Here is a 14,470-nt window from a genome sequence, read left to right as displayed (position 1 = left end):
ACAATAGAAATCTTAATTTTAAGCTTGCTTCAAAATTAACTGTAAAGTGAGCTTAACTGAACCATCAGAAAACTATCACACACTAACGACTTCATAACACAATGTATCTATGGACACTTATCTGTATTATACAAATATTAATTCAGAGCAGATGTGCAAAGATGGAGGCAAAAATCCTGAAAATTGTGCGAAACTGATACAGAAACAAATAATGAATAAGAGCAAACTTGCCGTCATTAATTTCCAGTGTTTTTACAACTAGACATCCCATAGCGAAATGATAATACTCTGGCTATTCATTATTCTACAATGTTTTGTGGTTGTTAGTTTATTAATAGAAAAGTCCAATTTTGTGTCATTGACTGTACCTTAGCTTTTCAGACGCTATAGTGCTGTAGCTCAGTATTCATAGTGCAGAAACCTGTGACTGGATATTGAATCAAGGCTGCTGTAAGATTTATGAGTGATATTGGAAATTGTATTTCACATGGAAAATTACAGGGTATATCTCCTACTATACTGACTAACAGGCAGGTAAGGATAGTTGATTCCTTGAACTATAAGGGTGAAGAGCTTCATTTTTGTCCACGATCTGTTCCAACAGTTACTCCACACAACACTTTTCCAAATCCACGATGCAGTCAACATTCAGATAAGTTAGGAATTTGTTTAATATATTATCAACAGATGAAACAAAATTCATTTTAGTGTTGTCCATGAAGTCATATACAGGGTGACAATTATTGAACTATATGAAATAAAATTGTCATAACTTTTAAACAGTTTGCTTTAGGACGTTCAAACTGCACGGCTGGCAATGGAATTAGTATGCACATGCATGGTTTGATTTGGATGAGTTCATCAAAAAGCAAAATTGGCGCATTTTGGGGACTGAGAATCTTCATTTCGTGATAGAAATGTCTGCACACCACACAGTCACCTGTTGAGGGTGAACAATGTCCAGTCACAGAACAATCAGTGTGATATTCCTTGATGGCACATTGACTACCAAACAAAATATGTGAAGGTTTTGGAAGATGATTTCATCTCCATTATCCAAAGTGACCCCAATTTTGACAAGATATGGTTCATGCAAGACAGAGCTCGACCCCATTGAAGCAGGAGAATTTCTTATGTCCGGAAGCTCCCCAGGGGGCCATATTCTGGCTCTGGGGTACACAGAGGCCACTGGCATGAACCTCAATTGGCCGCCATATTCTCTGGATCTGAACACTTGCGACTCCTTTTTGTGGGGCTGTATTAAAGACAAGGTGTACATCAGTAACCCCAAAAGCATTGCTGAACTGCAAAGTGCCATTCAGGAGGTCATCGACAGCACCAATGTTCCAACACTTCAGCTGGTCATGCAGAATTTCACTATTCGTATGTGCCACATCATCGCCAATGATGGCAGGCATATCGAACATATCATAACCTAAATCTTAATATCTGTAGTGATGTTTACATATTGAATAAAGTGTGTGCACACCATAGTTACATTTTTTTCATATAGTTCTCTAATTGTCACCCCGTACAAACACAGATGGTGTGACGATGCCAGTAGCCACGTGTTTGTAAAGAATAGGCTGAAATTCATATTCAGTTTCCGAAGCCTTCACTGGATCCCCTAATTGTTTCTGGTGAGTGATATGATTATTTCTTCTTCTGTCTCACGTTCCATACCCTCCCCAAACTCTATTCGGGTGCACTAGTGTTTTATTTTAAGTGATGTTGATCTCCACAGGAAGGTAGACTCTAACCTGTGGTAATTTCGTTTTTGTTTTCAGGATCCATATTGCTTGCCATTGAGATGATCAATGTTGATACATTTGAAATGCGAATTTTTTCTGTGAAGCTATAAATTAGTCTAATATAATAAATAATTTTAGCAAGTATCACTTTACGTTACAGGATGAAAATGAGAATGTCTGTCTGCAGTTTGTTAGAAAGTTATGTCATCATCTGGCTAACGAGAACTTCCCTGTTGATTTCTTTGCTTTCTTTTCTTTGGTTGGCATGGAGAAACGACAACATCTTAGAGATAAATTTGAAGATTATTTCCATGACTGTGTGAAAGCAAAGTGGGCAGAGATTGGCAAGATTTGTGGGAATTCTATGGGTAAGTTCAGCAGTTACATCAGAATGTAATAGTTTTTTTAGTTATAAACCAATGCTTTCACCAGGCTGAAGTCAAAAAAGTAACTATATTTCAAATGAGAGTGTATTTTTGGTCATATTATTAAGTTCGGCTAACATCCATTAAATACTTCATACCCTGTTTTACAGTGTAGTTAATTACTAACTTTTTACGCTTCATAAGTATAATGACACTTACATGTACCATGATACCTGTTAAGGACACCAAATTGAAGATTTTTGTTGTAAATTAGAAACCTTCACTCACCACTTTTGGATAAGGCTGGAAAGTGTATCTGGAAGCTATTTTTATTTTATATGTTATGATGATATGAAGTTACGAATACGAACATGAATCCTTTACAGAAGAATGGGAAAACTGTTAGAAGCAGACCTCGGGGAAGATCAGTTTGGATTCAGGAGAAATGCAGGAACAGGCGAGGCAATACTGACCCTACAACTTCCCATAAGATATAGGTTAAGGAAAGGCAAACCTACATTTATAGCATTTGTAGACTTAGAGAAAGCTTTTGACAGTGTTGATGGGATAAAATATAGGGAACGAAAGGCTGTTTACAATCTGTACAGAAACCAGATAGCAGTTATAACAGTTAAGGGCTCGAAGCGAAGGGGAAGCAGTGCTTGAGAAGGGGGTGAGACAGGGTTGTTGCCTATCCCTGATGTTATTTAGTATGTATACTGAGCAAGCAGTAAAGGACACAAAAGTAAAATTTTGAGTACGAATTAAAGTCCTAGGAGAAGAAATAAAAACTTTGAAGTTTGCCATTGACATTGTAATTCTGTCAGAGACAGCAAAGGACTTGGAAGAGCAGTTGAATGGCATTGACAGTGTCTTGAAAGGAGGATATAAGATGAATGTCAACAAAAGCAAAATGAGGATAATGAAATGTAGTCAAATTAAATCAAGTAATGCTGAGGGAATTAGATCAGGAGACACTTAAAGTAGTAGATGAGTTTTACTATCTGGAAAGCAAAATAACTAATGATGGTTAAAGTAGGGAGGATATAAATGTAGACTGGCAGTGGCAAGAAAAGCGTTTCTGAAGAAGAGAAATTTGTTAACATCAAGTATAGATTTAAGTGTCAGGAAGCCCTTTGTGAAAGTATTTGTATGTAGTGTAGCCATTACGGAAGTGAAACATGGATGATGAACAGTTTAGACAAGAAGAGAAGAGAAATTTTTGAGATGTGGTGCTACAGAAAAATGCTGAAGATTAGATGGGGAGATCATATAACTAATGAGGAGGTACTGAATAGAATTGAGGAGAAGAGAAATTTGTGGTACAACCTGACTAGAAGAAGGGATCAGTTGGTAGGACACATTCTGAGGCATCAAGGGGTCACCAGTTTAGTACTGTAGAGAAGCATGGGTAGTAAAAATCGTAGAGGTAGACCAAGAGATGAGTACAGTAAGCAGATTCAGGGGGGATGGAGGTTGCAGTGGTTAATTGGAGATGAACAGGCTTGCACAGGATAGAGTAGCATACAGAGCTGCATCAAACTGGCCTTTGGACTGAAGACAACAACAACAACAACAACAACAACATGAAATGTACAACAATTGATCTGAAACTGACACACATTGTTTCAGATAAATGCCCTTGCATATACTTATGCTAATTGTTAGATTATAAAATTCGTGCCCCTGTAACAGTTTTTCTTATAGCATCGGATTTAATTTACTCAAACTTTCTCCATAACCATGTTTCTGTATTTCTTTTATTCATTCATTTCTATTGCTAAAATTACACTGTGGTAAGAGGGAGGAACAGTACTGAATGCAGCTAGGAAAAAGCATGTCAGTGGTGTGTGCCAGGAGAAATGGAAAGAGAGGAGGGGTGGCACAAGAGGGGGGAATGGGTGTAGGGTGGGGATGTGGAGAACAGCAATGCACTGACTTCCAAGACTTGGTAACGTGTTATATTCCTTATGTTTATCATCTGACAGGCAGTGAAGGGACTTCCTTTTTATTTAAATATGAAAAACTTGCTATCTGTGATGCAGCATCTCCTCTATATAGTGAATAGCAACTATCCTTTCCATAATATTGTTATTTTCCATCCTGGATTTTCCACTGTTTGATTTTGTCTGATGGCGTTTCTTCCATCCCATAACCCAATGCTGTTTTCCTTTATTACTATTTTCTAATGCATTACTGTACTCAGTGTCCATCCTTCTTTCTCTTCATTCCTGTGTTTCTCTTGTTGCCTTACAAACTGCACTGCACTACACCTACAAGCCAGACTCTTATCGAAAATCACAACCGCACACAGCAGACGGCTACAAAACTGCACTGATTGTGGGTGCAGCATCTCATGTCCCCCATTACTCCCACTGATATCATTAATCCTGTACCTTCAAATATAGCACTCTTCCTGTGCCACATTCACGTATTTTCAGATGTTATTTCCTGTATCTTCATGTGCCACCTGAACTTTTATCTCATCCTATCAAGCCCTCCCCACCCCCACTCCTTGTCCTCTGTACTCCAGTTCGCACAAACTATCTTCACCAAATCTAGTCGCATCTGCTGCCCCCTTTCTTCACACTTATCCACCAACTGAGCTGCACCCACATTAAATCTTTTTGTTTAATTTTTCTTTGATCTCATTGTATCTTCGTGCCAGTTTCAGTTGGTTTTCGCCTTTCACTAACCGTCTGTTCCCTCAGATGTCATCTTGTTTCTCCTTACTTCATCCATTTCATCCTTTTAGTGATTTTTCCCATGTGTTTGATTGTATTTTTGTGAATTTTTTGGGTCTATTTCAGTGCTATTTCTGCATTATTGTGTGTTTTTACCTACCACCATGAATTCTTTTCCCTTCCATCTGCATCTGTATGGAAATGTTCCCTCATCCCTAGCCAGAACCCAGTCCAACATACTGTTCCTGTACGGTTGCTTGGCTCATGGGATCCCCCAAAATGGCGTTACCATCAAATTACCCAACTCCAGCTGCCACTCTTCCTTCCACAATGACCTCTGTCTGTTCAGATCCCGCCAGTCCTTAACCCTCATGAAAACGTCCTACAAAACCATATCAATCAAGCCCTAACCTCCTTGAAATACCTTCTCTCCATCTGTAAACTTCTCCTGCTTTGCAATCCCAGATTTCTGGATCCCATATCACACATTGAAACTCTTGCCCCCCAGGAACTAGAGCAACATGCACAACTCCACCTCAAAAAACTCTTCACCCTGCTCACTTCCTACTCCCGCCTTGGGCTACCACTATCCACCACCTCTGCAACAACCTCCCCCATAGCTGACAAACCTTGTCTCACAGACCTACTACATTTACCTCACCCTCAAAAATTCCCCCTCACCACCATACAGAATCCAGAACCTAAACAGACCTGAAACATAGTCATGAACCTTTCCTCCAAAAGCCTTAACGCTGCAGAAGAGGTCCCTTTCAAAGACCTCACCTTTGCCAACTCCCAAATTCAATCATATAGGACTAGTTAAAGATCTTCTCACCTTCTCCCAGTCCCTACAGTGAAAACACTTTTTCGCTACCAACCTTACCAATCAGACTCAACCAAAGACCAATAATGAACTATGCCTAACTCAGTTCACTCCTCCATCCAACTGTGATCCACCCCATTGCTCCCAAATTACCCCCTGTTAATTTTCCAGAATTTCTTAACCTTCGAACCGTGCCTCACCAATATCCCCCAAATCCTTCGACATGCAAACTAACCTTACATCCATAGAAAGAACTGCAATACACCACCTAAAACCTGACCCTAACCTTATAATCCTACCTGCTGACAGTGCCTCCTTGTTTTTAACCGCAAGGATTACCTGGCAGAAGGACTCTTCCAGCTGTCAGATTCCACATATAAACCCTGCCACAGTGACCCCATTCCAGAAATCCAGCAGGATCTCCTGTCTCTCCTCAAATCCTTAGGCCCATCCCAGAACCTCTTCCAGGAGTCCGTCTCTCTCCTCACCCCTACCACTCCCCGCACTCAGACCTTCTACATGCTTCCTGAAGTCCATAAAACCAACCACCCAGGACATCCCAGTGTGGCCAGTTACTGTGCGCCCACATATAGAATCTCTGCTCTCATAGACCAACACCTTCAGCCTATTATCCGCAACCTACCCTCCTATATAAAAGATACCAACCATTTCCTTCACCAACGCTGAACAGTTCCTGTTCCTTTACCACATGTGGTTCCCTGCTCATCACTGTTAATGCCACTTCCCTTCACACTAACATCCCTAACGCTGATGGCCTTACCTCTATTGAACAGTATCTTTCCCAGCACCTGACGGATTCTAAACTTGCAACCTCCTTCCTAGTCACCATGACCCAATATATCCTCACTCACAATTACTCCTCCTGTAAAGACTTTACCCACAAACAAATCTAGGGTACGGCTATGGGCACTGGCATGGCACCAACCTATGCCAATCTATTCATGGGCCATCTAGGGGAGTCCTTCTTAAATACCAAACACCTAGTTCTGATTCATTGATGACATTTTTGTGATCTGGATTGAGGGTGAGGACATCCTATCCACATTCCTCCAGAGCTTCAACAGATTGTCCCCCATTCACTTCGCCTGGTCCTGCTCAACCCAACAAGCCACCATCATTGATGTTGACCTCCATCTCAAAGATGGCTACATCAGTACCTCTGTCCATATCAAACCTACCAGCCACCAGAAATACTTCCAATTCGGCAGCTGCCACCCATTCCACAGCTAGAAGTCCTTTCCATATAGCGTAGCGACCCATGGCCATCCCATCTGCAGTGGCAAGTGGTCCCTCTTGAAATATACCCAGTGTCTCACTGTGGCCTTGACAGACCATAATTACCTTCTCAACCTTGTACAAAAATAGATTTCCCATGCCTTATCTCTACATCCTCTTTCCACCTCCCAAAATCCCACTGTCCAGTCACAGAGGAGCAGGAAATAGGCAGATGAGGCATATAGGTCACAGATTAGTCTGGCAAGTGCAAGAGATGCTGTATTTGAAACTATTAAAGGGGCTGGTGAGTAGTAGGATTACATCCAGAAACAGGGACTTTCAATGTTAGGCCTTTGGGAGTAACTCCAAGAGACAAGCAAGTTTCAAGAAACAAAGTCATCCCTTACAAGCCTTCCAAGAATTCATCACATCCAGTATTGCTTCCCAACCTTTCCTCAGCCCCTACAACATAATCCTATCCTGTCCTCTGCAGAACTCCGGGCGCTACATTCCCTAAAAGCTGATTACTCCATCATTATCCTCCCAACAGACTAAGGATCTACCACTGTGGAGCTTGACCAACAGGAGTAAGTCAGTGAAGGTCTATGACAGCTGTCTGACACCTCTACATACAGCATCTGCCACCAAGATCCCATCCCTGTGATTCAAATTGACCTGCAGTCCCTCCTAAAATCCTCAGGCCCCTCACAAGGACTTACACCTCAGTCCAAAGAACTTCTTACCCCACCCAAACCACACCCCCACCTTTTACTTTCTCCCTAAGATCCACAAACCCAGTCATCCTGGTTCTATACCTGCTGGCTTCACCCACCGAATGTATATCTGCCTTAGTTGATCAACACCTGCAACCCATAGTACAAAGACTTCACTCCTACATTAAAGGTACCAACCATTTCCTAGTTCGTCTGAGATCTGTGATCATCTCACTCCCACCACACACCTTGCTTGTCACCATTGATGGCATCTCCCTCTATACCAACGTCCCCCATGTACATGGCCTGTCTGCTGCTGAACATTTCCTCAGCCAACACCCATCTGATTTCAAGCCTATGACATCCTTCTTGCTCACCTTAATCAACTTTATACTTACCAACCAACAATTACTTCACCTTTGAGGGGTAGACATACAAACAGATCAGGGGTACAGCTATGGGAACCAGGATGTCTCCTTCCTATGCCATCTTTTTCATGGGTTGCTTGGCAGGGGCTTTCCTGGGATTCATAAGTCTTCAGCCCCTGGTTTGGTTTAGATACATTTATGACATCTTTGCTGTATGGACTCATAGTGAGGCTGACCTGTTAAAATTCCCGGAATCTCTAAATACCTTCTCCCAATTAAATTTCACATGGTCCTACTCTGAATCCCGCGCCACTTTCCTTGATGTTGATCTCATCCTCATCGAAAGGCAGCTACACCATTCTGTCCATATCAAACCCACTGAAAAACAACACTACTTACATTTTGACAATTGCCATCCTTTCCATGTCAAATTTTCCCTCCCACACAGCCTTGGGGCATTTGAGGCAAACGTATTTGTTACAGCAGTACACCACCACTCTCACTTCACCCTTCACTGGATGTAATTATCCCAACAGCCTAGTTCAAAAGCAAATTTCCCGACCCATCACATCCAATCCTGATACTGCATATCCCTTCAGAAAACAACTTGGGAACATACCACTTGACACCCAGTATTATCCTGGTCTTGAATGAATCAATCAGCTACTTTGACAAGGCCATGACTTCCTAAAATCATGGCTTGAAATGAAATCCATCTATCTGAGATTTTGCCCACCACATCTAGAATAGCTTTTCAGCACCCTCCCAATCTCCGCAATATCCTTGCCAGACCCTATGCTCCTTGTCCACCCATCTCCCTACCCTATGGCTCCTACTCCTGTGACTGTCCCTGGTGCAAGACTTGTCCTATGCACCCTCCTACCTCCATCTATTCCAGCCCTATAACTGGAAAAACATGTATTATCAAAGGGAGAGCCACCTGTGAAGTGACACATCATATATCAACTGTTACGTGAATACTGTTCAGCCTTTTACTTCAGCATGGCTACCACCCAGTTATCAGTCATGATGAGTGGGCATAGGCAGAGGGTGTATACAGGCAACACTTAATATCCTGTTGCAGAGCATGCTGAACAACATGATAGTCATGACCTCGGTGCCTGTTTCACATGTGCCATTGTGATTCTTCCCCCAGACACCAATTTCTCAGAACTCCGGAGGTGGGGACTAGCACTACAACATGTCCTTGGTTCTCACCACCTACCTGGCCTTAATTTACATTAATTCTTTCCACTTCAGCATTTATTCACAATATCTACTCCTTTCTTCACTCCATTTCAGCTTTCTACATCTTTCATTTTCTGACTTGTCTATTTTTCACTGTCCTCTCTCCCACCTCTGTCAAATATGATGCACTTAGCTTTTCACTCTTATTAACTCATGCACGGTGTTTTAGTAGTAATCTCTGTCTTGCATGATACCTTCTCTTTCATCTTCAAGCTCTCAAATTTTGTCCAGTGCAGTCCCCAACAATCAGTCTTTCCTTCTCATCCTGTCCGGTATGTCTCCCCTGACTCAGGGTTCTGGGTGACTTTTCTAAACAGCCCTCCTTTCCCTAAGCCTCTCCAGTCCTTTTTCTTCACTCTCTTCCTTCCCCTTCAACTCTTCCGCCAGAAGAAGGAGCCACTGGGTCCAAAAGCTTGTGAAAGTTAAATCCTTTGCATGTGTGTTCCCCTGCCACCTCTTGGTGAGTAGGTTTTTATCTGTCCATTTACATTATATTAATAGGAGGCAAGGAGTGTCGTTGTGAAATACCTGTGCAATAATTAGTCAGTCTTCATCTGATTGGGAATTAATTACATGAGGCACTCCTCGAGGTTCCATCTTGGGTCCACTGCTTTTTCTTGTGTACATTAATACATTGGAGCTTACGGACATACTAGATATGTTCACTGTGTTTTAACCATAAAATATGTCATACATTCTTCACTTCCATTTTATTTATTTGTGATTTAAATACATGTTGTGAGTGGCGAAACCTAATTGTTTAGCTTGTTGTAAGTGCATTGTTGATGGCTAGCATGCACCAGTCTCTCGTGAGTGGTACCGGTGTTATGTAAACTGCACGTGCGCTTGGAATATTGTTGAAGGTTGTTTTGTTCTATGTTGACTGCTGTGTTGTGCTGTTATGTACATCCTTCCCATGTGTAAAAACATATAAATAGTGAATATGGCTAACAGACATCACTTGTGAAACTTGGAGATGAAGGACTCTTGAACAATGGCTCAGAACTCGATGATCTTTCAGACGATATTGGTGATTTTTCAGAAGACAATGATAACTCACGTGAGCTAGAGAGTGAAACCTGTGCAGCTGATAGAAATAGTGTTAGTGAGTATGAAGAAGCTAATGCGCAAGTTTCTATTAGTCAGGTTTGTCGTACAGTTCAACAGCCTGCCCTTCGTAATGAAAGGTGTCATTTTTATGCATTCCCTGAATTACCTCTGAAGAAACAAGTGGAATTCAGGTTCCTGTAGATACATTATCAATAGAACTAGTCTGTCTGTTGCAATTTTTTGATCATAACATGTTTCAAAAAGTAAAGTCAGAGACAAATGTATATGCTATTGATACTACTTCTAAACTGAGCCGTCAGAACAGAATAAAACCAAAATCTTTATGGAAGAAATGGAGATCAGTGAGGATACACGAACTATATCAATTTTTTGCAATCATTTTGTATGTGTGTGTTTTAAGGAAACCTAATCTAAGGGTTTATGGGACTGAAGACCCTGTGCTTGCCTCATCATTTGCTTCTCAGCTAATGTCACGAGACAGATTTTTTGCCATATTGGATGCTGCATGTGAACAATAATACACTATGGATACCTCAACAAGAACCAGGCCATGACCCTCTCCATAAAATAAAACCTGTTTGGTACTTTTTCACAGAAAGATGCAGAAAAGTCTTTTATCCATCACGATATCTAACTGTGGATGAAGCAATATGTTCTTTTTGAGGAAGAACTGGATTCCGTGTTTATAAGAAAGACAAACCAGGGAAATATGGGATAAAACTGTATGTTGTAAGTGATGCTCAAACAGGTTACGTGTTCAATGTTGAAGTTTATACTAGAGGAAAAGGAAACATTAACAATTCTGTCAAATCCCTGCTGCTGAGGCTATGTTCCTCTTACTTGGGAAAAGGTCATGTGGTATACATGGACAGATTTTATACAAGTCCTGCAGTCCTTTAAGAACTATGGGAAAGAAATACATTGGGAGTTGGAACTGTGATGAAGAACAGGATCAGGTTGCCTAGAAACCTAATAAATCAAAAACTAAAGAAAGTGGAAATGACATTTCATCACAAAGGACACCTTTTCTGCTTGAAATGGAAAGACAAATGTGATATACACATGTTGTCAACACAGCATAAGATGATTGCCTCACATGTCAGTGTAAAATCCAGGAGTGGATATGTTACGGTAGTAAAGCCAGACGTTGTACTAGACTACAACTTGTCTAAAACAGCTGTTGATGGAGGAGACCAGCATGATTAGTTTTTATCCCTTCCAGCTAAAGACTGTAAAATGGTGGAAAAAGATTTTCTTCCATATTTTTATGAGAGCAGTTGTGAATGCCAACATTATTCACAATATCAAAATATCAAAAAAGTGTGCATTTGCAGATTTTATCTGTAAATTAGCAAAGCAATTGGTTAAAAAAGGAAGAGTGGAACTAAATACAAACACACATTCAGCTTCTGGAGTTGCAAGTGGAAACAGACTAACAGCACGTCATTTTCCTGAGAAACTGCCACCAACAGAAAAGAAAACAAACCCAGTTGGAAGATGCAAGGTATATTGGGAAAGGTAAAGCTGCTGGAAAGGTAGTGAGGAAAGAGACCAGATACTACTGTAGGCCATGTAACACAGGCCTTTGTGTTCCCAAGTGTTTTGAAAGATTTCATACCCAAGTAAAGTTCTCTAATTTGTAAAAATGAGAAAAAAATGTTCACAATAAAACACTTTACCTATAAATGAAGCATTTAGTATTTCCCACTGACAAGTGATTTTAAGTCAATAACCTACCATTCCCTATGACGTACGAAAATTTTGTCCACTTCAGGAAAAAATAAAATGCTAAAAAATAGTATCTTTAGAGTAATATCTAGAAATCCCTGTATAATTTATTTGTGCTAAATGTATACATATTCATAAAGAGGAAGGATGGAAAGTTAAACTGATATACTGCCTAAAGAGGTAAGTGGATTAGTAAATTTATTAAAAAATTGTAAATCGCAGCAAATTTCCTCAGGATCCGGGTATTAACTGGATTGCCAACCCGTTAGGCTCCAAAATGACCTCTCGTCTGTTACATTGCCAGATGCTAAGTTTGTTTTGTTTGCACATGATACAAACTTTGCAGTAAGTAGCAGGTCAAGTACAGATTTAGAAATAGCTGCTAATCAAATTTTCATTTAATAAATGGTTTAAAGGTAAGTCACTGTCAATAAACTTTGAAAAGACCCACTATGTGCAGTTCAGAACCTGAGAGAGATTTCCTTCCAGCATGTGTATAACATGTGAAGACATACAGATTGAAGAGGTTGATAGTGTTAAATTTCTGAGATTACAACTAGATAACAAATTCAGTTGGAAAGGACATACCACAGAATTGCCTAAGTGCCTAAACAAATTTGTATTTGCAGTGAGAACAAGGTCAGATGTGGGAGATATAAATATTTTAAAAAAACCTGCATACTTTGCTTACTTTCATTCTGTTATGTCACGTGGGACCATATTCTGGGTTAACTAATCAAACCGAGCAAAAGTTTTTAGCATGCAAAAGCTGGTAACAAGAATCATTTGTGGTGTAAATGAAAGCAGGTTTAAAGAACCAGGGAAACGTGAGCCACTGACCAAGCCAAGTCCAGACCAGGCTTGGTCACTTCCTGTTGACCAGGGCCTAACCCATACTCAAAAACAGCAAATAAATAGTTCAGCAGGCAGTATCTCCAAATCTAATAACATTATACCTAACTATACTGCTAAGATTATGTTTCTTAACATATAGGGCTTATTAGATAAAACAGATGCATTGCATGTTCTGATCGAGGAAAAGCAAATAGAAGTCCTTGGTTCAGCTGAACATTGGATGAACCATGATGGCATCAACTTGACAGGCATTCCAGATTTTAAAGTAGCCTCTTACTTTTGCCGTAAAGATAAGAAACGAGGTGGCTCTACCATTTTAATAAAGAACCACCTTGAAACTTCTTCAAGAACCACCTTGTTTTTGAGCCATTACCTAATGTAACAAATTTATCTGTGGAGGAAACTTTTGAAATATCTGCCTGTTACATTGTGACTTATGGAACAGCCTTTATCTGTATTTACAGAAACCCAGTATTGGAAAATAAGAGAGAATTTTTGGAAAGGTTGGACATCTTATTAAACACATTGTTTTTAATGAAAGTTAATGTAATTCTAATGGCTGATTTTAATATTAATTTCAACTCCAGTACTTCTGACAGCTTGGAAATAAATAGCTTAGTTAAAAGCTACGGGATGAATACATGCTGAAGAATGTAATCACCAGACCTGGTAGGGTAAACATGGGTACTTGTGTAGACAATATTGTTACAACTTTTCATTCTTCAAAATACGATACAAATGTGATTGACACTCTTCTTTCTGATCATCATGGAATTATTATTCATGTAAACATGGATGCAATGATTTTTAGTGTCACCAAGCCTTCTGTGATTTATAAGACACAATGTACAATTTGTGCCTGTAATATATCTGTTTTTCTAAAATGTCTCAGAGAAATTAATTGGTTGTGTGTGTATGATAACACTGGAGCAGAAAACCAGTTCTACAACTTTCTTGAATTATTCATGTGGGCAGTTAACATTGGCCTGCCACTAAAGAACAAACATGTTAAAATGAGCAGGGTATTGACTATCAATAAAAATAAGTGGCACACACAAACTACGAAAACTTAAAGATCAATGCAACAATTTCTACTACCTAGCAAAGAATTCATCTTGTCTGCATGCCAAAGTAAGATATAAAGAATGCAAATATCAGTACAGAATGGGTATTAAGAAAACTAAATTAGAATATAATTGCAAAGTGGTTGCACAAGCTATTAATAAACCAAAAGAAATGTGGAAAATCATTAATGAGAATCTAGCATTGGGTAGCAAAGAATTTGTATCTAGATCTAAAATTACTTCTGATATCTTTAATAATTATTTTGTAAACATCGTAGATAGTGTAGTTACTGAGATACCTGATAGTAAACATGAACCTATTTGGATGTTGCCTATAAAAACCAAAATGCTATGGAAAATGTGTTTTATTTTTGAACACATTTGTGTAGAAGATGTACACTCTGTCATTCTTTCTCCTAGCAAAAGTGATTCACTGGATATTTGCAATATCAGGTCTAAAATATTGAAACTTGGTATTCATAATATAGCAGAGGTCCTCTGTCGCATCATAAACTACTGCTTTTTGATGAAAGTTGTTTCCCTGAAAAATTAAAAGTAGCCAAA

At 39.7% G+C, this 14,470-nt stretch overlaps 1 protein-coding gene across 1 annotated transcript in view; it reads left to right on the top strand.

Moving 5' to 3' along the window:
* LOC124551651 overlaps positions 1-14,470 on the top strand; it is a 111,242-nt gene that overhangs the window by 62,128 nt on the left and 34,644 nt on the right. Inside the window, exon 3 of the mRNA XM_047126456.1 lies at positions 1,912-2,119. Coding sequence (XP_046982412.1) covers positions 1,912-2,119 — 208 coding nt within the window. The remainder of the gene's footprint in view (positions 1-1,911; positions 2,120-14,470) is intronic.

This window comes from Schistocerca americana, chromosome 1 (assembly GCF_021461395.2).
Source record: "Schistocerca americana isolate TAMUIC-IGC-003095 chromosome 1, iqSchAmer2.1, whole genome shotgun sequence".
Lineage (NCBI taxonomy): Eukaryota > Metazoa > Arthropoda > Insecta > Orthoptera > Acrididae > Schistocerca > Schistocerca americana.
This window is presented reverse-complemented; position numbering and strand designations above follow the sequence as displayed.